The 26,377-nt window shown below is 42.9% G+C and overlaps 1 protein-coding gene across 7 annotated transcripts in view; it reads left to right on the top strand.

Moving 5' to 3' along the window:
* Positions 1-26,377, top strand: part of lrch1 (leucine-rich repeats and calponin homology (CH) domain containing 1) — a 484,761-nt gene that overhangs the window by 429,281 nt on the left and 29,103 nt on the right. For 6 of the 7 annotated variants that reach the window (XR_009511715.1, XR_009511716.1, XR_009511714.1 and 3 more), the window contains 3 exons: positions 5,508-5,617; positions 7,506-7,643; positions 26,230-26,307. Coding sequence is in view for 2 of the 7 variants with exons in the window: in XM_059967693.1 (XP_059823676.1) it covers positions 5,508-5,617; positions 7,506-7,643; positions 26,230-26,307 (326 nt within the window). In the remaining 5 variants the exon portion in view is untranslated. Of the gene's footprint in view, positions 1-5,507; positions 5,618-7,505; positions 7,644-26,229; positions 26,308-26,377 lie in introns of those variants that run through there. The other variant, XR_009511718.1, reaches the window with a different exon arrangement.

The raw sequence follows: 26,377 nt of genomic DNA, 5'->3' as shown, positions 1-26,377 counted from the left end.
TTTTAACACCTGTCCTTATAAATGTCCTGAATCATAAGAAGTTCGGGGAAATGACACGAAGGTTGGGGGTGTTGTGGATAGTGTTGAGGGCGTTCAGACATTACAGCGGGACATTGATAGGATGCAGTTCAACCCAGATAAGTGAAGTGGTTCATTTTGGTAGGTCAAATATAGACAGAATATATGACAGAATATAGTATTAATGGTAAGTCTCTTGGCAGTGTGGAGGATCAGAGGGATCTTGAGGTCCAAGTCCATCGGATACTCAAAGCTGCTACGCAGGTTGACTCTGTGGTTAAAAAGGCATACTGTGCATTGGCCTTCATCAACCATGGGATTGAGTTTAAGAGCTAAGAGGTAATGTTGCAGCTATATAGGACCCTGGTCAGACCCCACTTGGAGTACTGTGCTCAGTTCTGGTCGCCTCATTATAGGAAGGATATGGAAACCATAGAACGGGTGCAGAGGAGATTTGCAAGAATGTTGCCTGGATTGGGGAGCATGTCTTACGAAAATAGGTTGAGTGAACTCAGCCTTTTCTCCTTGGAGCGAGGGAGGATGAGAGGTGACATGATAGAGGTGTACAAGATGATGAGAGACATTGATCATGTGGATAATCAGAGGCTTTTTCCCAGGGCTGAAATGGTTGCCACAGGAGGACACAGGTTTAAGGTGCTGGGGTGCTGGTACAGAGGAGATGTCAGGGGTAAGTTTTTTGCTCAGAGAGTGGCGAGTGTGTGGAATGGGCTGCTGCAACGGTGGTGGATGTGGATACGAAAGGGTCTTTTAAGCGGCTTTTAGATAGGTACATGGAGCTTGGTAAAATAGAAAGCTATTGGTAAGCCTAGTAATTTCTAAGATGGGGACATGTTCGGCACAACTTTGTGGGCTGAAGGGCCTGTATTATGCTGTAGGTTCTCTATGTTTCTATGTTTAAGTCCACATCTACAGTTGAGCTGGGCTGTCCGCACCACTCTCTGCAGGGTCCTGCGACTAAGGGAGGTACAGTACCCATACCAGGCAGTGATGCAGCCAGTCATGATGCTCTCAATTCTGCCCTTGTAGAAAGTTCTTAGGCTTCCAGCCTGCTGCAGGACAATGATACAGCTGTCATGAGGGATTTCAAAGTGCAGGTAGATTAGGAAAATCAGGCTGGTGCTAGATCCCAAGAGAGGTCATTTGTAGAATGTCCACAAGTTCGCTTTTCCAAGCAGCTTGTGGATTGGGTGTTGTGTAATGAACCAGATTTGATTAGTACTTGAGGTAAAGGAACCTTCGGAAACAATGATAATAAAATGATAGAATTCACCCTGCAGTTTGAGAGGGGGAAGATAGAAGTCAAGCATATCAGTATTACAGTGGAGTAAAGGGAATTACAGAGACGTGAGAGAGGAGCTGGCCAAAGTTGATTGGAAGGGAACACTAGCGACTGATGGCAGAACAGCAATGGCTGGAGTTTCTGGGGGCAATTCGGAAGGTGCGGAATAGATATATCCCAAAGATGAAGAAGTATTCTAAAAAGAGGTTGAAGCAACCGTGGCTGACAAGGGAAGTCAAAGACAGCATTAGACTAAAAGAAAGGGTACAGTTGACCCTCCTTATCTGCGGGTGATTAGTTCCAAGACTCCCCCTCCGCAGATACCAAAAAAATGTGGATGCTGAAGTCCCTTATTTAACCTGTCTCAGTGCGGCAGTCTTTAGGACCGAGTGGAATCCCGGACTTTATTTAACATGTCTCCGTGCGGTGGACATTAGGACCTGGCGTAGCAGCTCTGAATCCGCAGTGTTTCTGTTCACGACACTAATCACAATCACAATTGAAAATAAGGTCAAAGTAATAAAGCGATCGAAAAGAGGTGAAACACCATCTGTCACTGGAAAAGCATTAGGCTACAATCGGTCAACGATCAGAACCATTTTAATGGAGCATGTGAAAGGCCCTGCTCCGATGAAAGCTACAGATATTACTAAGCAATGCAGTGGTTTAATTATTGAAATATGTATGTTTCTTAAGTGTTTTATATGCATAGAAAGGTAGAATATGTACTATATACTAAGAAAAACGTTTGACTAACTGACGCTAAATAATACCAGATGTACCTGTTCCGACTTCAAATCTGACTTAAAGACAGACTCAGAAACAGAACTCATTCATAGCCTAGGGACTGCCTGTACTTTTAAGTCATTTCTAGATTACTTATAATACTTAATACAATGTAAATGCTATGTAGGTAGTTGTTATACTGCATTGTTTAGGGAATAATGACAAGAAAAAATAGTCTGTACGTGCTCAAATAACAAGCGCTGGAGAGAGAACTAACAGGTTTTCCTGATCCACAGTTGGTTGAATTCGCACATGCGGAATCCGTGGATAAGGAGGGCCAACTGCATATAATATAGCAAAATTAGTGGGAAGTTAGAGGATTGAGAAACTTTTAGAAACCAACAGAAGGCAATTAAAAAACACAGAAAAGAAGCTATGAAGCTAAACTAGCCAATGAGATAAAAGGGAATACAAAAAGGTTTTTTCAGATACATAAAGAGTATAAGAGAGGTAGGAGTAGATTTTGGACTGTTGGAAAATGATGCTGGAGAGGGAGTAATGGAGGGCAAGGAAATGGTGCACGAACTGAATGAGTGTTTTGCATCAATCTTTGCTGTGGAAGACACTGGAAGTATGCCAGCAGTTTGAGAGTGTCGCGGCGGAAGTAATGTTGTTGCTATTACTGAAAGAAGAAGGTGCTCAGGAAGCTGATATGTATGATGGTAGATAATTCACTTACCATAAATTCCGGACTATAAGCCGCTACTTTTTTCCCACGCTTTGAACACTGCGGCAACACTGCGGCCTATACTACGGTGCGGCTAAAGCATGTTTTTTTTCCATGCCGCCAAAAACATTTTGCCTCGTAACAGTAGACCAATAAAATTAATGAGTAGTTCACAGAGGTCCAATGAATTTGTACGATAAATCAAGCGCACTTTCACAATTAGATTATTGTAAATCAGTCATTTGTACTCACCCTCATCAACATGGAAAACACTCGAAGAAAAGCATATGATGCAGCTTTTAAGTTAAAGCCGATCAATCTGGCGGTTGAAGAAGGAAATCGAGCTGCTGCACATAATCTTGGCATAAATGAATCGATGTTGAGACGGTGGAGACGCCAGCGTGAAGAACTGAGTCAATGCAAAAAGACGACAAAAGCTTTCACAGGTAATCATAGCAGATGGCCCGAACTTGAAAACTTTCTTGAAGACTGGGTTAACACACAGAGAGCAGGCGGCCGCGGTGTTTCCACCGTGCAGATCAGACTGAAGGCTAAAGCAATCGCCACCAAAATGAAAATCGAAGATTTTAGAGGTGGGCCATCGTGGTGTTTTGGATTTATGAGACGAAAAGGCCTGTCCGTCAGGGTACGCACGACTCTGTGTCAGCAGCTCCCTCCCGACCACGAGGAAAAGCTTGCTAACTTCCGCACATTCACTCAAACAAAGATAGCGGAGAATTCCATCGGGCCAGATGATATCATAAATATGGATGAAGTACCTTTGACGTTTGACCTGCCTCTCACTCGGACTTTTTTAATAAAAAAGGTGACTCGTCCATCACACTGTAAACAAGTGGCCATGAGAGAACGCATTTTACTTGTGTTCTGAGCTGCACAGCATCTGGACTAAAGCTTCCACCGATGGTGATTTTTTAAGCGGCTGACAATGAAAGTTCAGTGAAAGCTGCCATCAAGAGTACAAACACAATTCCAGCTGTGATTCCTGGGGGCACCACGAAGTATTTGCAGCCACTGGACATCAACGTGAACCGGGCATTTAAAGTGGCGCTGCGCGTTGAGTGGGAGGCTTGGATGACGAGCGGCGAGAAATCCTTTACCAAAACAGGACGCATGCGAAGAGCATCTTTAACTCAAGTCTGCCAGTGGATCCTAAATGCGTGGAGCCGTGTCACAACATCCACCATCACCAACGGGTTTCGAAAGGCTGGACTGCTGCGTGATGAAGAGGACCTCGTGTGCTCAAGTGAGAGCGACAACGAAGAGACTGAAGTGAGTGACGAGTTCCTGAGGTTTTATTCAATTCAACTGAAGAAGAGGACTTTGATGGTTTTAGTGTGCAGGAGGAAGATGAAGAAGGCGATCAATAACTTTTCCTGGTAGGCTGCAGTATATTTTTTACCAGTCGTTAGGAGATATTGGAATGTTGTTCGTGCACTGTTCAGTAAAAAAGTATACGCAACGTAATTTGTGTGTTACCGATACGTATGTATATTTAAAAGTAGCTGAGTTACAGGCACTGTTCGAAAAAAAGCATTTGCAATATATATTTGTTTATGTTACCATACGGATTTAATTAAAAGTTAAAAAATCCTCACATGTGTAACTCCCTGGGTCGCCTCAGGCTCGCTCAGCTCGTTCTTGTCTAGGGGGAGCAGCCTTCGGCCCCGCCAAACTGGGTAATCAGCTGGTGTGGATGCTGTGTGATGTCCCCGCCTCGCCCAAAAACAGACAGTACACCATATGCGATTAAATGAGTACAATTTATAAAGGTTACTATAACTAAGTGATTAATAACGATACAGTATATATGAAGAGAAAATTAAAGAAAAGGCGCCAAACTTATCAAAGTCCAAACCACTTCGTGCACAGCCGTTGGAGCTCAATTTCTGAAGTCTTCTGGCCACCATTCGATCCCCTCCGAACTCCTCGACTCGCAGCTCAGGACCCTCCGAACTCCTCGACTCTCCAAACTGCTCAGGACCCTCCGAGTGGTCAACCAAGCACATCTAGCTTCATCCCCCCCCCCCTCGGAGAATCTCCCGGCCTCGGACCCCCCTTTGGGGTCCGATCCTCGCCCAGCTTAGAGCATTGCGTCCTCTCTCTCAACCCCCTCGCGCCGATCTGCCCAAAAGCCCGTCAACAAAAGCTTACAGACTCAGAAGAAAGAACATTAATCCCCATTTGGTTTACAAAGGAATACCATTCTCGTTATCAGTAAATTAGCATTCCTGCTAGTTAACAAAAGGAAACCCTTTCCCAACAGTAACAAAGAAAAAAAAAGAAACCCCCTTTACACGTGTAATATCTTTCTGTGTAAATATCTCATATTACAACGTGGGACACCTGTGGCTTAAAATCCGGTGCGGCTTGTACAAGTACAAAATTGATTTTCTTTCTAAAATTAGAGCGTGCGGCTTTTAATCAGGTGCGCTCTGTAGTCCGGAATCTACGGTAAATCAGATGGACTGCACCACAGGGTTCCGAAAGAGGTGGCTAAAGAGATTGTGGAGGCATTAGTATGATCTGTCAAGAATCACTTGGTTCTAGAATGGTGCAGGAGGACTGGAAAATTGCAAACATCAGTGTGAACTAACTTTGTGAAACTTCTATCATTTATTGTCCCAGTCAGAAGATCTGTAACAAATTTGTAGAACACAACTTTTTTTGGCCAGTTTGATGTTTAAAGGTTCAAAGGTCCCTCTTCTGTTTTAACAGCTTTCTTCAGGTCATTGCGGCATATCGACTCCTTGGATCCTCAATTTACCATCCGTCGAAAAATGGAGCAGATGAGAGAGGAAAAGGAACATATAGAACAGCTCCGGGAGGTAAGGTGCTGATGCTGCCCCATCTAGCAGTATTTTAGTTCAAGTTATGAAGCTGTGAATGTGCATATGTAGTAAGATCAAGTCTATTGTCATGTATTGTACTTGCTTTCAGCAGCATCACAGACATGGTGCAGAAAACACACAGAATATATATTATACATAAATTACCATGCAAAAATAAGACAATTAGAGACAGGTTAGTGGTAGCATAAGAGGCAGTGTTCTGTTGCTGAGGCAGGGTTTAAGTGCATAGACTTTCAAGAACCTAATGTTTGTAGGGAAGTAGCTATTGTTGAATCCATTGTTGTCAGACTTCAGTCAGAACATTTTTTTAAAATTGTAGTGCAAAAGTGATGTTAGTGCTGATATTCTGAAGTAGTGAGTGATTAGGGTTGTGCCGGTTGGTTCAGGAATGAAATGATTGACGGAAAGTAGCTGTAATTCCTGTCTGATGGTTGCAGCAAAAAGATGTGACCTGAATGATGGCAATCTTTGATTATAGACGCTGCCTTCTTGAGATAGCACCTCCTGTCAGTGGTGGAAAAGTTTGTGTGGTGATGTACCCAGGCTGTGTGTAATAATAACTACAGCCTCTTGCATTGCTGTGATTTGCTGTAACAGGCATGATGCAGCCTTTCAGCATTGCATCTGTAGGTTTGTTAGAACATGTGGTGCAATGCCAAATCCCTTTAAGCTTCTTTGAAAGTAGAGGCTCTGAAATGCCTTTTTCATGATTGCATCTTTGTGGAATTAGTGAGGTGCTTTGAAATATAAAATACAGCTCAAAAATATGTTAAAGAAAATAATAAACATAAGAGATTCTGCAGATGCTGGAGATCCAGAGCCACTGTCACAAAATGCTGGAGGAACTCAGCAGCTCAAGCAGCATCTCTGGAAATGAATGAAGACTTGACTTTTCAATGAAGGGTCTCAGCCCAACACATTGACTATTTATCTATTTCCATTTATGCTGATTGATCTGCTGAGTTCCTTCAGCTTTTTGTGTGTATTAAAGGAACTAATGTGCTTGAAGTGTTATACGTAAATTTACCGTTGCCACTTTTCTGCTGAATTATTCATCACACAGTCACTATGATTTTTTATTTATTTAGAGATACAATATGAAAACAGGCCCTTCAGGCTGAACAAATCGTACTGCCCGGCAACCCACCTAGGTAACACTAGCCTAATCACAGAACAATTTACAGTGACCAATGAACCTATTAACCAGTACTGTGGGAGGAAACCAGATTGCCTGGAGGAAATCCACGTGGTCACTGGGAAAATGTGCATCCTCCTTACATGCGATGCTGCAATTGAACTCTGAACTGCAGCAGCCCAGACTGTAATAGCGTTGCACTAACCACCACACTACTGTGGCAATCTTTGATGTGCTGGAGTCACAGTGAGACCAGATAATGCATCATGTACTGAAAAATATACAAATATATAATATTTTGATTATCCTTGGTTTGGGCAAAATCTTTGATTGTTGTCGAGATGAATGGTCTCGACTCAAAACATCAACTTTATGTTTCCCTCTATAAATGCCTTCTGACACACTGAGTTCCTCAAGGTACTTGATTATGGCTGATACAGATCCTGTCCTTTAAACAAAGTGGGCCTTCCATAAATTTGTGGGGCTTAGCCATCTGTGTTAACTGAGAATAAGCACAAAGCAGGGCTGTGGTGGGATTTTTTTAGTTGGTGTGACTCAGCTCCTATTCCTGAGGTAGCTTTGAGCATTATGTCAAGGCAGGTCGAATGTTACTTAGCCCTGGTGAAACATGTGCACCAGAGACTTCTCTGGATTTTGGTGGGCTGTGGTGGATTATTATAAATTTATGCCAGGTGTTTCTTACAAATCTGCCTGAATCTTGTTCAACAGAACATTGAATCCAGCCTAAAAATTAATCTACCTGACGAAATTGGAGAAGCCTTGATGGATGGAGTGGTTCTGTGTCATTTAGTTAATCAGATCCGGCCGCGATCCGTGCTCAGTATACATGTACCATCACCTGCAGTGGTAAGCCTTCCATTTAGAAAGAACTAAATGGATTTGATATAAGTTTTTGTTGTATCTAGTCTATATGATGGTGTGTGTTATTGCATATATTGTTCCTTATGTTGTGTGGTATGAAACAATATGTAATTTGGGGGATCCAAGCCATAGAACCATAGAACATTACAGCACAGAAACAGGCCTTTTGGCCCTCCTTGGCTGTGCCGAACCATTTTTCTGTCTAGTCCCACTGGGCACCTGGCCCATGTCCCTCCATACACCTCTCATCCATGTACCTGTCCAAGTTTTTCTTAAATGTTAAAAGTGAGCCTGCATTTACCACTTCATCTGGCAGCTCAGTCCACACTCCCACCACTCTCTGTGTGAAGAAGACCCCCCCCCCCCATGTTCCCTTTAAACTTTTCCCCCTTTACCCTTAACCCATGTCCTCTGGTTTTTTTCTCCCCTAGGCTCAGTGGAAAAAACCTGCTTGCATTCACTCACTTTATCTATACCCATCATAATTTTATATACCTCTATCAAGTCTCCCTTCATTCTTCTATGCTCCAGGGAATAAAGTCCTAACCTATTCAATCTTTCTCTGTAACTCAGTTTTGCAAGTCCCGGTAACATCCTTGTAAACCTTCTCTACACACTTTCAACCTTATTAATATCCTTCTTGTAATTCGGTGACCAAGACTGCACACAAAATTCCAAATTCGGCCTCACCAATGCCTTATACAACCTCACCATAACATTCCAACTCTTATACTCAATACTTTGATTTATAAAGGATTTATAAAGAATACTTTGATTACCAAGAGCTCTCTTTATGACCCTATCTACCTGTGACACCACTTTTAGGGTATTTTGTATCTGTATTCTTAGAACCCTCTGTTCTACTGCACTCCTCAGTACCCTACCATTTACCTTGTATGTTCTACCTTGGTTTTTCCTTCCAAAGTGCAATACCTCACACTTGTCTGTATTAAACTCTATCTGCCATTTTTCAGCCCTTTTTCCAGCTGGTCCAGATCCCTCTCCAAGCTTTGAAAACCTTCCTCACTGTCCACTACACCTCCAATCTTTGTATCATCAGCAAATTTGCTGATCCAACTTACCACTGTTACAAAATCCCGAAACTGGATCACTTACCAGCAAAGATAGAGAGGTCCGTTGAAGTCTGATGGCACTATTTTTAAAAGTCTTTATTTATGAAAGGGGCACAAACGTAAGATTAATACAAACATTCAGATAATATACGTAGTCGCTACTTAATCTAAAAGGCGCGGGTCTAATAATAAGAAACAGCTCGATCGTTTGTCTAGGGGATAATATAGTGTCCGATGGAAATATAGAAGTCACTCAAGTTCCTGCAGGCTTCTGGCTTTCGGGGGGGGGGGGGGGGGGCGCTGGGTTTTCACTTGTTGGGAGAGAGAGAGAGAGAGAGAGATTGGTGAGAAAAGAAAAACTTGCCCGGGTCTTTATGAAGCAAATCCATTGAATCAGGGAAGTGGGCTTCCCCGTTGTTAGCTAAAAGCGGTTTTCCGTGATTCCAGCCACAGACTCCAGGCCCGGAATCTAACGCACGTGGCTTCCTTCAAAATGGCTTCCCGCTACTACGGGATCGCTAGTGTGTCTTCTGGTGCGTCTGAAGGGGTTGTCCCCTCCTGACCCTCCTTTATACTTCCTCACGGGGTCTCCGATGTCAATCAGGTTGGGATGATGCAATCTATCTCTCAACCAGCCCACTTTGCCCGAGGGCTTACACGGGGTCTCCATGAGACAATAGTCAATGTCACCTTATTTTGCATCGCGGTGGAATGCGGTATTCGGCATGTCTCTCTCTCTCCCATTTCCTGTGTCTATTCGGCACGTCTCTCTCTCTCTCCCGCTTCCTGGGTTTACTGACCCCCCCCCCCTCAACTAGTGCTCTTGCGATTCTCACAAAGGAGGGGGCTGCGGACATAACACCACATTATCATCCAGATCATTGATATAGATGACAAATAACAATGGATCCAACACTGATCCCTGTGGCACACCACTAGTCACAGGTCTCCACTCGGAGAAGCAATCCTCCACTACCACTGTCTGCCGTCTCCCAATGAGCCAATGTCTAATCGAATTTACTACCTCACCATGTAAACCTAGCAACTGAATCTTCCTAACTAACCTCCCATGCGGGACCTTGTCATACTGAAGTCCATTTAGAGAACACCCACTGCAGTCCCTTTATCCACTCTCCTGGTAACCACCTCAAAAAACTCTAATAGATTTGTTAAACATGACCTACCATGCACAAAGCTGTGTTGACTCTCCCTAATTAGTCCCTGTCTATCCAAATACTTGTAGTTCCTATCTCTTAGGACTCGTTCCAATAATTTACCTACTACTGTTGGCAAACTTCCTGGCATATAATTTCCCGGATTACTTTTAGAGCCTTTTTTAAACAACGGAACAACATGAGCTGTCCTCCAGTCCTCCAACACCTCACCTGTAGATACCGACATTTTAAATATATCTGCCAGGGCCCCTGCAATTTCAACACTAGTCTCTTTCAAGGTCCGAGGGAATACCTTGTCAGGTCCTGGGGATTTATCTACTCTGATTTGCCTCAAGGTAGCAAGCACCTCCTCCACTTCAATCTGTATAGGTTCCATGACCTCACTACTTGTTTGCTTTATTTCCATTGACTCTATGGCAGTTTCCTTAGTGAATACAGATGCAAAAAACCTATTTAAAATCTCCCCTATTTCTTTTGGGTCCATACATAGCCGACCACTCTGATCTTCAAGAGGACCAATTTTATCCCTTACTATCCTTTTGCTCTTAATATACCTGTAGAAGCTCTTTGGATTATCCTTTATCTTGACTGCCAAAGCTACCACATGTTTTCTTTTAGCCCTCCTGATTACTTTCATGTATTTTTTTTTCACTTTTTATACCCCTCAAGCACCTTATTTGCTCCTTGTTTCCTATACATGCCATACATCTCTCTCTTCTTTATCAGAGTTCCAATATCTCTAGAGAACCAAGGTTTCTTATTCTTATTCACTTTGTCTTTAATCCTGACAGGAACATACAAACTCTGCACTCTCAGAATTTCTCCTTTGAAGGCCTCCCACTTACCAAGTGCCAGAGAACAACCTGTCCCAATCCACGCTTTTTAGATCCTTTCTCATTTCTTCAAATTTGGCCTTTTTCCAGTTTAGAACTCAACCCGAAGACTAGATCTATCTTTATCCATGGTCAAATTGAAACTAATGTTGTTATGATCACTGGAACCAAAGTGTCCCCTACACACACTTCCATCACCTGTCCTAACTCAAATCCTAATAGGAGATCTAATATTGCATCCTCTTTAGTCGGTACCTCAATATATTGATTTAGAAAACTTTCCTGAACACATTTTACAAATTCTAACCTGTCTCACCTGTCTAACCTGTCAATTCTCACTGACTATTGGGTGGTCTATTATACAACCCCATTAACGTGATCATACCTTTCCTGTTTCTCAGCTCCACCCATATAGCCTCAGTAGACAAGCCCTCCGATCTGATCTGTCCTGTCTGAGCACTGCTGTAACATTTTCCCTGACTAGCAATGCTACCCCGCCCCCCCCCCCCCACCCACCCTTCATCCCTCTGCCTCTATCACGTCTGAAACATCAGAACCCTGGAACATTAAGCTGCCAGTCCTGCCCTCCTAATGGCTACAATGTCATAATTCCACGTGTCAATCCATGCCCTCAGCTCGTCAGCTTTCCCCACAATACTCCTCGCTGTATTACTCCTTGTTGGGTTTCATGTAGTCCTTAACTTCTCTTGTCAGCCTTGGTTGCCTACCCCTGCCATTTGACAACAACTACTTCAGTGGGACATAGCTATCCTGTACCTTGTGAACTATTCCCAGAAACTTCAACCATCTTTGCTCTGCCGTTATCGCAGCTGGTATCCTCCTCCAATCCAGCTGGGCAAGCTCCTCTCTCATGCCTCTGTCATTCCCTTTATTCGAAGCTGTTACATGTGATTTATGCTTCTCCCTCCCAAATTACAGTGTGAATTCAGTCATATTATGATCACTGCCTCTTAAATGTTCCTTTACATTAAGCTCCCTAATAAGATCTGGGTTACCCAATCTAAGATGGCCTTTCCCTGAGTAGGTTCAAGCATAAGCTGCTCTAAAAAGCCATCTCATTGGCAATAAATAAATTCAATAAATAAAGCAGGACCTTGAGGTCCTGCTTTTTAACTTCCTACCAAGCTTTCTATACTCACTCTTCAGGACCTCCTCACTCTTTCTTCCTACATCATTGGTACTGATGTGCACCACGACATCTGGCTGATCACCCTCCCATTTTAGTGCACGCAATAAGAGACATCCCTGACGCTGGCACCCGGGAGGCAATAAACCATCCGGGAGACTCTGTCGCGACCACAGAACCTCCTGTCTGTACCTCTAACTATCGAGTCCCCTATCATTACCGCTCTCTTCTTCTTCCCCCCTCCTGCACTGCAGAACCAGACTCAGTGCCAGAGATCCAGCTGCCGCAACTTGTTGTTGAGGGGAATGGCCACAGGGTAGTCCTGCTCTGCCTGCCCTTTCCCCTTCCCTCGCCTGACAGTAACCCAATTACCTGTACACTGCTCCTTTGGCGTAACTGCCTCCCTGTACCTACTATCTATAAACTCCTCATTCTCCCGAATGATCCAGAGGTCATCCAGCTCCTGCTCCAGTTCCTTAATGCCGTTTGTTAGGAACTGCAGAAAACATAATTTTTCTGCTGAAAATAGGAGTTAATATGGGAACACAGAGTTTACGATTCTTCAACTAATTTTGTTTCTATCAACCTAACCATCCTCTGTCTACAGCAGTAATGGAATTATTAAATACCAATTCAACCTGACTATCCTCTGTTCTCAGCAGGCTCAAACAATGCCCAGCAGTGGAGAGCTTTGGCATGTTATGACTGAGCATGCTCTCTGTACCACATATTTCAGGTTACTGGAACACTGTCTCCTCAGGTGTTTTCCAAGGATTGAAATGCTATGGAAGAGTGGATCACTTCATCGACCTGTGAATGGTTCATGGCAGTCATTCCTTCAGCTTTGTTCATTTAGCTCAGTTGTACAGAGTCATCGTCATAAAAAACTATAGCACAGAAACAGGCCTTTCTGCTCATCTAGTCCATGCCAAAATTTTAATTCGCCCAATCTCATCAACTTGCACCCAAACCATAACACGTTCTTATCTAAATTCCTCTTAAATGTTAAAGTCAAGTCCATATTCACCGCATAAAATGGCAGCTTGCTCCACACTCTCACTGCCCTCTAAGTAAAGAAGTTTTCCCTCATGTTCCCCTTAAATATGTCACATTTCACCCTTAACCCATGACCTCTAGTTCTATAGGAGAAAGCCTACTTGCCTTTGCCCTAAATACACTGAGAGGTGACTTTATTAGGTGCAACTGTCTGTCTGCTCATAACATAAATATTTAATCAACCAATCATGTGGCATTAACTCAATGCATAAAAGCAAACAGAAATGACATGGAAAGATTGTGATCTAAGTGTCTTTGACTGTGAGATGAATATTGGTGGGGTTGTTTGAATATCTCTGAAACTGCTGATCTCTTGGGATTTTCACACACAATAGTCTACAGAGAATGGTGCGACAAACAAAAAAAAATCCAGTGAGTGTAAGTTCTGTGGGCAAAAGTGCCTTGTTAATGAGAGAAGCCAGAGGAGAATGTCCCGACTGGTTCAAGCTGACAGGAAGGCGACAGTAACTTAAATAACCACACATCACAATAGTGATTTGCAGAAGTACCACTGTAGCATAGCCATAGACCTATCCTGGTTGGTCCTGCAAAAGCTCGCACTCATTGGCATTACATTCCAACAATTAACCTATTTGATTAATGTTTTTGAACTGTGGGAGCAAACCAGAGGACCTGGAGAAAGCCCACAAATTCCACAGGATAACATGCACTGTAAGACCACAATCTGTGCAGATTGGAAGCAACATCTCCACCTCACTAACACTGGCGCATCTCAGGGATATGCTATACTCTCTTAAAAGACCCTATCATATCTGCTTCCACCACCATTGCTGGCAGCCCATTCCACGCACTCACCACTCTGAGTAAAAGACTAACCCCTGATATCTCCTCTGTACCTAATCCCCAGCACCTTAAACCTGTGTCCTCTTGTGGCAACTATTTCAGTCCTAGGAAAAAGCCTCTGACTATCCACACGATCAATGCCTCTCATCATCTTGTACATCTCTTATCAGGTCACCTCTCATCCTCCTTCACTCTAAGGAGAAAAGGCCGAGTTCACTCAACCTATTCTCATAAGGCATGCTCCCCAATCCAAGCAACATCCTTGTAAATCTCCTCTGCACCTTTTCTATGTGCACCTTTTCTATATCCTTCCTATAGTGAGGCGACCAGAACTGAGCACAGTACTTCAAGTGGGGTCTGACCAGGGTCCTATATAGCTGCAACATTACCTCTCGACTCCTAAGTTCAATTCCACGATCGATGAAGGCCAGTACACCTTGTTAACCACAGAGTAAACCTGCGCAGCTGCTTTGGCGTCCTATGGACTCAGACCCCAAGATCCCTGTGAACCTCCATACTACCAAGAGTCTTACCATTAATACTGTATTCTGCCATCATATTTGACCTACCAAAATGAACCACTTCACACTTATCTGGGTTGAAGTCCATCTGCCACTTCTCAGCCCAGTTTTGTATCCTATCAATGTCCCACTGTAACCTCTGACAGCCCTCCGCACTATCCACAACACTTCCAACTTTTGTGTCATCAGCAAACTTACTAACCCATCCCTCCACTTCCTCATCCAGGTCATTCATAAAAATCACAAAGAGTAAGGGTCCCAGAACAGATCCCTGAGGCACTCCACTGGTGACTAACCTCCATTACAGAATATGACCTGTCTGCAACCAGTCTTTGCCTTCTGTGGGCAATCCATTTCTGGATCCACATAGCAATCCCGTGCCCTGTTCACAAAGCAATCCTTGGATCCCGTGCCCTGTTCTCGTACCCCGTAGCTGGGTTAACAAGCCAGCAGAAATGGACTGATACGTTGGAGTCTGGTGGTACTGTAAAGGTGTTTATTAGTAAACTAAGTAATAACATATAACAATCACCGCACGGAAACAGGCCATCTCGGCCCTCCTAGTCCGTGCCGAACTCTTAATACGGTATCAAAAATGTAAATATACATATAAAACAGTTTAACAATGATCAATACAGAAGTGTAGGAATAGGAATCAAAACCAAGCTCTATCAAAGTCTAGGGGTAAATGAATAGTCTTAAGATAATGCAGAGTTCAGTTTAAGTCGAGATAGTTGCTGTTGTGACGTTGGGGAGAGAGAGAGAGTGAGCAAGATGTGAGCAGCTGCAGCAGGCAAGCCTTCCATTGTCTTCTTGTTCCGTTATACTGATGTGGTGATTCGGATATGACCCCTCTGTTCTCAGCTAGACCATTCTTCCGTGGTGGGCTCGTCACTCTGGCGTGAGTGGACACACACACAAGCCCCCACCGGTCCTGCCATCACACTGTGAGCTTTGTGACCGATCTCCTGATTTGGTCCTCCAAGCCCCCACCTTCCTGTGGGTGCACAACACTCTTGCAGTGTCTCGTGGCATGTCTGCTGGTGTCTCAGCAGACCCGTCTTTTATCTCCCCTGACGAGGTATCGGCCATCCATCAACTGATCATGTCCGTGTCCATCAAACTGGCCACTCCCTCCTGTCTCAGCAGGCACCTGGCATCACTGTGCTCTGTCAGCAGAGATCCACACAAACAGGCCAAATATCCTTGGCATTAAAGTCAACAATTAGTGAAGAAGCCATAATACTAAATCATCCATTGTAATCCTTGTCTCTCTCTCTCTCCCATCTGCAACAGGATGCCTCCCCCCCCCCCCCCCCCACTTCATCTCTCTCTCTCTCGTTAGCAGCATAATTTACAGGGGGGTCAACTCTGGACCCCATCTGCAACTGGTTTTCTCATCACACATAACACTACCATCAAGAAGGAAAAGTTCAAAATAAAATTTATCAGAGTGCATACAGGTTACCACATACAGCCCTGAGATTCTTTTTCTGTGGGCATACTTAACAAATCTACAGAATAGTAACTGCAAACTTCAGGAATTATAAACTGTAAACAAACTATACAAATGCAGATATAAATAAATAGCAATAAATAACGAGCATTAAGAGTCCTTAGCTAAGCGTAGCTGTTGTTCGAGAGCCTGATTGTATGAGGGGTGTTAATTCTTCCTGAACCTGGTGGTGCGAGTCCTGAAGTTCTTGTACCTTCTACCTGATGGCAGCAGTGAGAAAAGAACATGGTCTGGGTGGTGAGGATCTTTGATGATGGATGCTGTTTTCCTATGGCAAGGTTTCATGTAGATGTGTTCAATGGTTGGGAGGGTTTTGCCCATGATGTACTGGGCTGAATTCACTACCTTTTGTGAGATTTTACACTCAAAGGCATTGGTGTTCCCATACTAGACCAAAATGCAGCCAGTCAGCACCATACATCTATAGAAGTTTGCCAAGGTTTTCAATAACATGCGGAACCGCCACACCATGTATCTATAAATGTTTGCCAAAGTTTTCAATGACATGCCGAACCTCCACAGCTTCCAGTTGTGCTGTTGTGCTTTCTTCGCAATACTGTTTATATGATGGGTCCAGGATAGGTTCTCTGAGATAGTGACACCCAAGAATTTAAAATCACTGTCCTCTCCTCCTCTGATCCTCCAATGATTACCGGCTCATGGACCTCCAGTTTCTCTCTCCTGAAGTCTACAATCAGTTCCTTGGTCTTATTGATGTTGAGTGAGAGGTTGTTGTTATGACACCACTCAGCCAAGTTTTCAATCTCTCTTCTGTATGCTGAGTCATCACCCCCTTTGATACAGCTCACCACGTGGTGTCATCAGCAAACTTGTATGTTCTGTTGGAGCTGTACCTAGCCACACAGTCATAGGTCTAAAGTGAATAGAGCAGGGGGCTAAGCACACTTCCCCTGCAATGCTCATGTGCTGATGGAGATTGTGGAGGAGAATTTTTGCCAATCCGAAAACTGACTGGTGTCTACAAGTGAGGAAATCCAGGATCCAATTGCACAAGTAGGTACTGAGGCCCAGGTTTTGGAGTTTACTGATTAGTTTTGAGGCAATGATAGTGTTAAATACCAAGCTGTAATTGATAAAGAGCATCCTGATGTATGCATCTTTACTGTCCAGGTTTTCCTGGGTTGTGTAAAGGGCTGATGAGATAGCATCTGCTGTAGACTTGTTGCTTCAGTAGGCAAATTGGAACGGATTCAAGTCACCATTCAGAGAGGAGCTGATATGCTTCAACGCCAGCCTGTCAGGACACTTCATCATTGTGGATGCAAGTGCCACTGGGCAATAGTCTTTTAGACAGGTTACCTCACTCTTCTTGGGCACCGGTACAATTGAAGCCTGCTTGAAGGGAGAGAAGAAATTCAGGGGGAGAAATTGAAGATATCTGTGAATACACCAGCCAGCTGGTCAGCAGTCTTTGCTACTCAGCCAAGTACTCCATCCAGACCAGATACTTTCCTTGGATTCGTTCTCTTGAAGACAACCTGCACATCATCTTCAGATACTGAGGACAAAGGGTCATCAGGGGACATGGAGGTGTCCTACTCTGGTGGTCAAAGCGAGTAGAGGAGGCATTGAGCTCACCTGGAAGCGAAGCTCTGCTGTCCCTTATGTTGCAAGATTTAACTTTGTAGGAGGTTACAGAACTCAAACCCTGCCACAGCTGTCGAGCATCCCTCGTTGGTTCCAGTCCAGTCTGAAATCTTCACTTCATCTGAGAGATGGCTTTCCAGAGGTCATACTGCACCTCCTGTAGCATTCTTGATCTCCAGACCTGAATGCCTCTGATCTGGCTCTCAGAAGGTTCCAGATTTCATTGCTCATCCAGGCTTCTGATTAGAGAAAACCCTAAATGATTTCCTGGGGGCATACTCAATCCACAGTATTTCAATAAAGTCTGTAACTACCCTGGTGTTGTCATTCAGTCCTCAGATGAGTTTGTGAACACAGCCCAGTCCATTGACTGAAGGCAAACCTGTAACCGTTCATAAGCCTCCCGCGACCTCACAACATTGAACCCAAGAACACTACCTCACTACTTTCTTAATTCCTATTATGTGTGTGTGTGTGTATATATATATATTTTTTTTTTCTCTATTATTATATATTGCATTGTACTGCTGCTCAAAGTTAACAAATTTCAGGGCATGTACCGGTGATATGAAATCCAATTCTGATTCTGATTGCTTCTAGAACTGCGCCGGAAATGAACACCAAACTCAGGAACGCCCTAAGCTGTAATAGTGTCACGCTAACCACTAGCTTCTATCTGTGTTTGTACATATCTATCCATATAAAGCTATCGAATGGTGAAAAGCCTTGATGGAGTGGATGTGCAGAGGATTCCCCCTGTGGTGGGGGAGACTAAGACCAGAGGACACAGCCTCAGAAAAAAGGGACGTCCATTTAGAACAGAGATGAGGAATTTCTTTAGCCAGAGAGTGGTGAATCTGTGGAATTCTTTACCACAGGTTGCTGTGGAGCCCAAGTCATTGGGTATATTTAATTAAGGCAGAGGCTCATAGATTCTTAATTAGTCAGGGCATGAAGGATATGGGGAGAAGGCAGGAGATGGATCAGCCACAATGAAATGGCAGAGCTGACTTGATGAGCCAAATGGGCAAATTCTGTTCCTATATTTTATGGTTGTGTGTGTGTGTGTATCTGTGTTCATGAATTTATCTGTGCATGTATATGTATCTGTGTGCATGCGTGTATGTGTGTGTGTGTGTCTGTGTGCGTGTGTGCATACAGTGGCATGCAGAAGTTTGGGCACCCCCTGGTCAAAATTTCTGTTACTGTGAATAAAGTGAGTAAAAGATGATTTGATTTCCAAAAGGCATAAAGTTAAAGATGATGCATGTCTTTAATATTTTAAGCAAGATTACTTTTTTGCTTCCATCTTTTACAGTTTCAAAATAACAAAAAAGGAAGAGGGCCCAAAGTAAAAGTTTGGGCACCCTGCATGGTCTTTACTTAATAACACCTGCAAGTATCACAGCTTGTAAACGCTTTCTGTAGCCAGCTAAGAGTCTTTCAATTCCTATTTGGGGGACTTTCACCCATTTTTCCTTGCAAAAGTCTTCTAGTTCTGTGAGATTCTTGGGCCGTCTTGCATGCACTGCTCTTTTGAGGTCTATCCACAGATTTTTGATGATGTTTAGGTTGGGGGACTGTGAGGGCCAAGGCAAAACCTTCAACTTGTGCCTCTTGAGGTAGTCCATTGTTGATTTTGAGATGTGTTTAGGATCATTATCCTGTTGTAGAACACATCCTCTTTTCATCTTCAGCTTTTTTTTTACAGATGGTGTAATGTTTGCTTCCAGAATTTGTTGGTATTTAATTAAATTCATTCTTCCCTCTACCAGTGAAATGTTCCCTGTGCCACTGGCTGCAACTCAAGACCAAAGCATGATTGATCCACCCACCCCGATGCTTAACAGTTGGAGAGGTGTTCTTTTCATTAAATTCTGCACCCTTTTTTCTCCAAACATACCTTTGTTCATTGCAGCCAAAATATTCTATTTTAACCTCATCAGTCCACGGGACTTGTTTCCAAAATACATCAGGCTCGTTTAGCTGTTCCTTTTTAAACTTCTAATGCTGAATTTTGTGGTGAGGAGGCAAGAAAGTTTTCTTCTGATGACTCTTCAATGAAGGTCATATTTGTGAAGGTGTCACCACTCCAGAGTCTGCTAAAACTTCCTGAAGGTGTTTTGCAGTCAAATGGGGATTTTGATTTGCCTTTCTAGACATCCTATGAGCAGTTCTCTCAGAAAGTTTTCTTGGTCTTCCAGACCTCAACTTGACCTCCACCGTTCCTGTTAACTGCCATTTCTTAATTACATTATGAACTGAGGAAACAGCTACCTGAAAATGCTTTGCTATCTTCTCATAGCCTTGTGCGCATCACTTATTTTAATTTTCAGAGTGCTAGGGGCTACTTAGAGGAGCCCATAGCTGCTGATTGTTGGGACAAGGTTTGAGGAGTCAGGGTATTTTTGAAGCTTTGAAATTTGCATCACCTGGCCTTTCCTAAAGATGACTCTGAACAAGCTAATTAGGGTCTGAGACCTTGGTAAAAGTTATCTGAGAGCTCAAATCTCATGGGGTGCCTAAACTTTTGTATGGTGCTGCTTGCCTTTTTTCACTCTAAAATTGTATAAAACAAAAATAATCCACTAATCTTGCTTAAAATGTCGAAAAGAATGTTTCATCTTTAACTTTATTACTTTTGGAGATCAGTTCATCTTCTACTCACTTAACTATTCACAGTAACAAAAATTTTGACCAGGGGTCATGCCACTGTATATGTATCTATGTGTGTGTCAACACTCAAGGCCACTTTGGTAAAGATTGTCCAGACTGCATTTTCGGAAATCTCTTTACTTGGCTGTCATTCTCCCACCTCCAGACAGGCATAGGCTAAATAGCAAAGCTCCAGAGATGAGTACATAAAGATGTGGTTGCTGAAGGCAGAGGAGCAGCTACAGTATTGCTTCAAGTCATCAGAAGACCACAGTTGTCACAGACTTTATGAAAACAGTCATAGGGGAGTATATCCCCACAAAAACGTTCAGTGTCTTCTCCAACCAGAAGCCCTGGGGAAGTTTGAGATTTACAATCTGTTGAAGGCCAGATTAGTGGCATTCCGGTCTGTCGACAAAATACGAAACGAGATCCGGCTCTGATTTCTGAAAGCTATCTCATGTGCAAAGTAGTAATTTCTGACTAAACGTCAATCACTGAGTGATACTCGGCAGCTGTGGCAGTGCTTGAATGTGAAACAAGCAACAAGGCTTCGCTTCTAAATTACATCAATGCCTTCTATGCTCATTTTCACCGTCAGAACAGTTTTCACAAACTCTCACAGTCACAGTCATCAATCCTGTTATTTTGGTTTCTAAGGCCAGTGTGAGGGGGATATTCTTCAGAGGGGTAAACCCATGGAAAGTGTCCAGCCCAGATAGAGTACCTGGCCAAGGATTGACGACCTGTGCTGACCATTGTTCACTGAGGTCTTTAACCTCTCACCAGAATTTCGAGTACCCACCTACTTCAAGCAGACTTCAATTATAACGATGTTTAACAATGCCTCAAAGATGATTGTCCAATATCACTTACATCCACTGTGATGAGGTGTTTTGAGAGCTTGATAACGAAACAAGTCCATTCCTGCCTGAGAAGTGACTTGAATCTGCTCCACTTTCTCTACCAGTACAACAGGTCCAGAGCAGATGCCATTTCTTTGGCTCTTCACTCAACCCTGGAACATCTGCACAGCAAAGGTGCTTACATCAGGATGCTCTTTACTGACTAGAACTCAGCATTCAATCCCATCATCCCCTCAAAACTAAGCAATAAGCTTCAAGACTTGACCTCAATATCCTTGTGCAATTGGATCCTTGATGTCTCACTTACACATCTTAGTCAGTTCAGATTGGTAAGATCATCTCCACAATCTCAATCAGCACAGGTGCACCACAAAGCTGTGTGCTTAACTCCCTGCTCTACTCACTTTACACCTATAATTGTATGGCTAAGTACAGCTCCAATGCCATACTCAAGTTTTCTGGTGACACCATGGTTATTGGCTGAATCAAAGGTGGTGGTGAATCAGCATACAGTAGGAAAATTTAAAATCTGGCTGAGTGGTGCAATACCAGCAACCTCTTACTCAGTGTCAGCAAGACCAGGGAGCTGATTACTAACTTCAGGAGGAGGAAACCAGGGGATTAGAGATAGAGAGGATCAGCAACTTCAAATTCCTCAGTTATCATTTCAGAGGTTCTGTCCTTAGTCTAGCACATAAATGTGATTACGAAGAAAGCACAGTAGCACCTCTAATTCCTTAGAAGTTTGAGAAGATTCAACATGACATCTGAAACTTTGACAAACTTCTATAAATGTGTGGTTGAGTGCATACTGACTGGTTGCATCACGGAATGGTATGGAAACACTAATGCCCTTGAGCAGAATATCTTACAAAAAGTAGTGGATACGGTTCAGTCCATCACATGTAAAGCCCTCACCACTATTGAGCACATCTACATGGAGCACTGTCACACCCAGGCCATGCTCTCTTCTTGCTGCTGGCATCAGGAAGAAGCTAAAGGAGGCTCAGGACTCTCGCCACCAGGTTCAGGAACAGTCATTACCCCTCAACAGACATTACCCCTCAGCAGCTTTTAAACCAGTAGAGGTATCTTCACTGACCCATCACTGAACTTTTCCCACCAATTATGGATTCACTTTCAAGGATGCTTCATCTCAGGATCTTGATATTTATTGCTTATTTATTTAGACCATAAGACATAGGAGCAGAATTAAGCTATCAAGTCTGCTCCACCTTGGAGAAAAATGGCAGGTCCTTTTTTCCCCTCCTCAGCCCTACTCCCAGGCCTCCTCCTGTAACCTTTGATGCCATGTCCAATCATGTACACCCAACAACCTGGCCTCCACAGCTGCCTGTGATAACAAATTCCACGTTCAGTGTCCTCTGGCCAAAGAAGTTGCTCCACATCTCTACTTTAAATGGATGGTCCTCTGTCCTAGACTCGCCCACCAAGAAAAAGATGCTCTCCACATCTACTCTGTCTAGGCCTTTCAGCTTTCGAAAGGTTTCAATGAGATCCCCCCTCATCCTAATGAATTCCAGTGAGTACAGGCCCAAAGCCATCAAACGTTCCTTGAATGATCACCCTTTCTTTCCTGGAATCATCCTTGTGAACCTCCTCTGGACCCTCTCCAATGCCAACACACCTTTTCTAAGATGAGGAGCCCAAAACTATTCACTATATTCAAGGTGAGGCTTCACCAATACCCTATAAAGCCTCAGCATCACATCCCTGCTCTTGTATTCTAGATCTCTTGAAATGGATGCAAACATTGCACTTGCCTTCCTCACCACTGACTCAACCTGCAAGTTAACCTTTAGGGTGTTCTGTGCAAGGACTCCCAAGTTCCTGTGCATCTCTGATTTTTGGATTTTCTCCCCATTTAGAAAATAGTCTGCACATTTATTTCTACATTTATGACCATGCATTTTCGAACATTGTATTTCATTCCCACTCTCTTGCCCATTCTTCTAATCTGTCAAAGTCCTTCTGAAGCGTACCAGTTTCCTCAATGCTACCTGCCCCTCCACCAATCTTTGTACCATCTGCAAACTTGGCCACAAAGCCATCTATTCCAACATCTAAATCATTGATATACAGCATAAAAAGAAGCAGTCCTAACACTGACCCCTGCAGAATACCACTGATCACTGACGGCCAACTAGAAAAGGATCCTTTTATTTCCACTCACTGCTTCCTACCGATCAGCCAGTGCTCTAACCATGCCAGTAACTTTCCTGTAATACCATGGGCTCTTAACTTGGTAATCAGCCTCATGTGTGACACCTTGTCAAAGGCCTTCTGAAAGTTTAAATATACAACATCCACTGCATCCCCTTTATCTATCCTACTTGTAATCTCAAAGAATTCCAACAGGTTCGTCAGGCAGGATTTTTCTTGAAGGAAACCATGCTGGCTTTGTACTGTGTCAGCAAGTACTCCATCACCTCATCCTTATCAATTGACTCCAGTATCTTCCCAACCACTGAGGTCAGGCTAACTGGTCTATAATTTCTTCTCTGCTGCCTTCCTCCTTTCTTAAAGAGTGGAGTAACATCTGCAATTTTCCAGTCCTCTGGCAACATGCCAGAGTCCAGTGATTTTTGAAAGATCATTGCTAATGCTTCCATTATCATAATATTTATTACTATTACATCATTTTTCTTCTTTTGAATTTGAATAGTTTGTTGTCCTTTGCACATTGCTTGTCTGCCCTGTTGGATGCAGTCTTTCATTGATCTGTTCTGTATCTAGGATTTATTGAGTATGCCCACAAAAAATAGATCTCAGGGTTGTATATAGTGGCAGACATGTACTTTGATAATAAATTTGTGTGTGTGTGTATGTGTACCAGAGTACCTGAGGTAATTTCAAGAATTAGTCCATATGTCTATAAGACAGACGAGTATGCCATTCAGCACCTTGAAAATGCTCCACTATTTGATCATGGCTGATCCATTTTCCTCTCAACCCCATTTTTTCCTACCATCTCCCCATAACCTAACAGGCTCTGACTTAATCAAGAATCTATCAACTTCCACTTTAAATACACCCATTGACCTGGCCTCCACAGCCGTCTGTGGTAATGAATTCCACAGATTCATCACCCTCTGGGTAAAGAAATTTGTCGTAATCTCCATTCTAAATGGCTGTTGTTCTATTCTGAAGCTATGCCTTATAGTCTTAGACTCCCCTTTTATAGGAAACATTCTCTCCACATCAACTCTGTCTAGGCCTTTTAGCATACAATAGGTTTCAATGATATCCCCCTTCAGTCTTCTGAATTCCAGTGAATACAGGCCCAGAGCCATCAAATGCTCTTCATATGACAAACTTTTAATTCCCGGAATCATTTCTGTGAACTTTCTTTGTCCCTTCTCCAATGTCAGCACATCCTTTCTGAGATGAGGGACCCAAAGCTGCTCACAGTAATCCAAGTGAGGCCTCACCAGTGCTTTATAAAGACTCAACATTACATTGTTGCTTTTATATTCTCATCCTCTCAAAATGAATGTTAACATTACATTTCTCTTCCTCACCCCCAGCTCAGCTTGCAAATTAACCTTTAGGGAATCCTGCACAAGGACTCCCAAGTTGCTTTGCACCTCTAAATTTTGAATTTTCTCCCCATTTAGAAAATAGTCTACACTTTTATACTTACCACCAAAGATCATGACCATACACTTACCGACCCTGTATTCCATCTGTCACTCCTTTGCCCATTCTCCTAATCTGTCTTAAGTCCTTCTGCAACCTCCTTGCTTCCTCAACACTACCTGCCCCTCCATCTATCTTTGTATTGTCTGCAAACTGGGCTACAAAGCCATCAGTTTTGTCATTGACATATGTTAAAAGGAAGCAGTTCCAATACAGGCACCAGCAGCGAATCGGAAAAGGCTCCCTTTATCCCACTCTTTGCCTCCTGCCAGTCAGCCAGTGCTCTGTTCATGCTGGTAACTTTTCTGAAAAACCATGGTTTTTATCTTGCTAGGCAGTCTCATATGCAGCACCTTGTCAAAGGCCTTCTGAAAATCCAAGTACACAACATTCACCGAATCTCCTTTGTCTATTCTGCTTGTTATTTCTTCAAAGAATTCCAACAGGTTGGTCAGTCAAGATTTTCCCTTAAGGAATCTTTGCTGGCTTTAGCATTTTATCATGTGCCTCCAATTATCCTGACACCTCATCCTTAACAATCGACTCCAACATCATTCCTACCACTGAAATCAGACTAACTGCCTGTAATTTCCTTTCTCCTGTTTCTCTCCCTTCTTGAAGAGTGGAATGACATTTCCAATTTTCAGTCCTCCAGAACCATTCCAGAATCTATAGATTCATGAAAGATCATTACTACTGCTTCCACAATCTCTTCAGCCACCTCTTTCAGAACTATGGGTTGTAGTTCATCTGATCCAGGTGATTTGTATACCTTCAGACCTTTCAGTTTCCCAATCACTTTTTCCCCAGTAATAATAACTGCACTCACTTCTGCCCCCAGTATTCTTGAACTTCCATCATACTGCTGGTGTTTTCCACAGTAAAGACTGATAGAAAATACTTACTCAGTTTGTCCACCATTCCCTTGTCACCCATTATTACCTCTCCAGCGGTCCAATATTTTCTCTCACCTCTCTTTTACTCTTTATATATCTGAAAAACTTTTGATACCCTCTTTGACATTATTGGCTAGCTTATCTTTGTACTCCATCTTTACCTGTTGGTTTTTAAAAGCTTCCTGATCCTCAACCTTCCCACTATTTTTGTTCTGTTATGTGCCCTCTCTTTCGCTTTTATGTTAGCTTTGACTTCCCTTGTCAGTCACAGTTGCATCATCCTGCCTTTAGAATTCTACATTTGGATGTATTTATCCTGCCCCGACACTAAGAGAATTCATGCAGAATTTAAAGAAAAATATTGATTTGATTTAGTTTTTGTTAACTGTTTACTGGTCTTTATAGTATTCTTTTAAATTTAGAAACTTTTAATTTCGTTATTTTTGACAGTATCTTCACTTTACATGTGCCCTTTGCACAATCTGTATGTGTAATTGTGTGTGTGTGTATATATATATATATATATATATATATATACACGCTAACTCTGCTGGAGAATTTAACCCTGGATTTCTTGCCTTGGCACTATTTCAATCAATTGTGCCCAGGCGGGAGATATTGATTTGCCGATATCTTGGGCACCTCTGCTGCCAAGGCTCATTATTGAGCAGCATGAGCCCAAGGTGTCCACAATACAGAGTGTGATTTAAACATTACTTCTAAAATGGATTCTTTAAAATAGTCATGAATTTGTCTTACAGCCTAAACTCAGCATGGCAAAATGCAGGAGAAATGTGGAAAACTTCCTTGAAGCTTGCAGGAAAATCGGAGTACCTGAGGTAATTTCAAGAATTGACGTAATTCAGCACCTTTTTTGATGACTGGTTGTGATGATGACAGGCACATACT

Source organism: Hypanus sabinus, chromosome 4 (assembly GCF_030144855.1).
Source record: "Hypanus sabinus isolate sHypSab1 chromosome 4, sHypSab1.hap1, whole genome shotgun sequence".
Lineage (NCBI taxonomy): Eukaryota > Metazoa > Chordata > Chondrichthyes > Myliobatiformes > Dasyatidae > Hypanus > Hypanus sabinus.
This window is presented reverse-complemented; position numbering and strand designations above follow the sequence as displayed.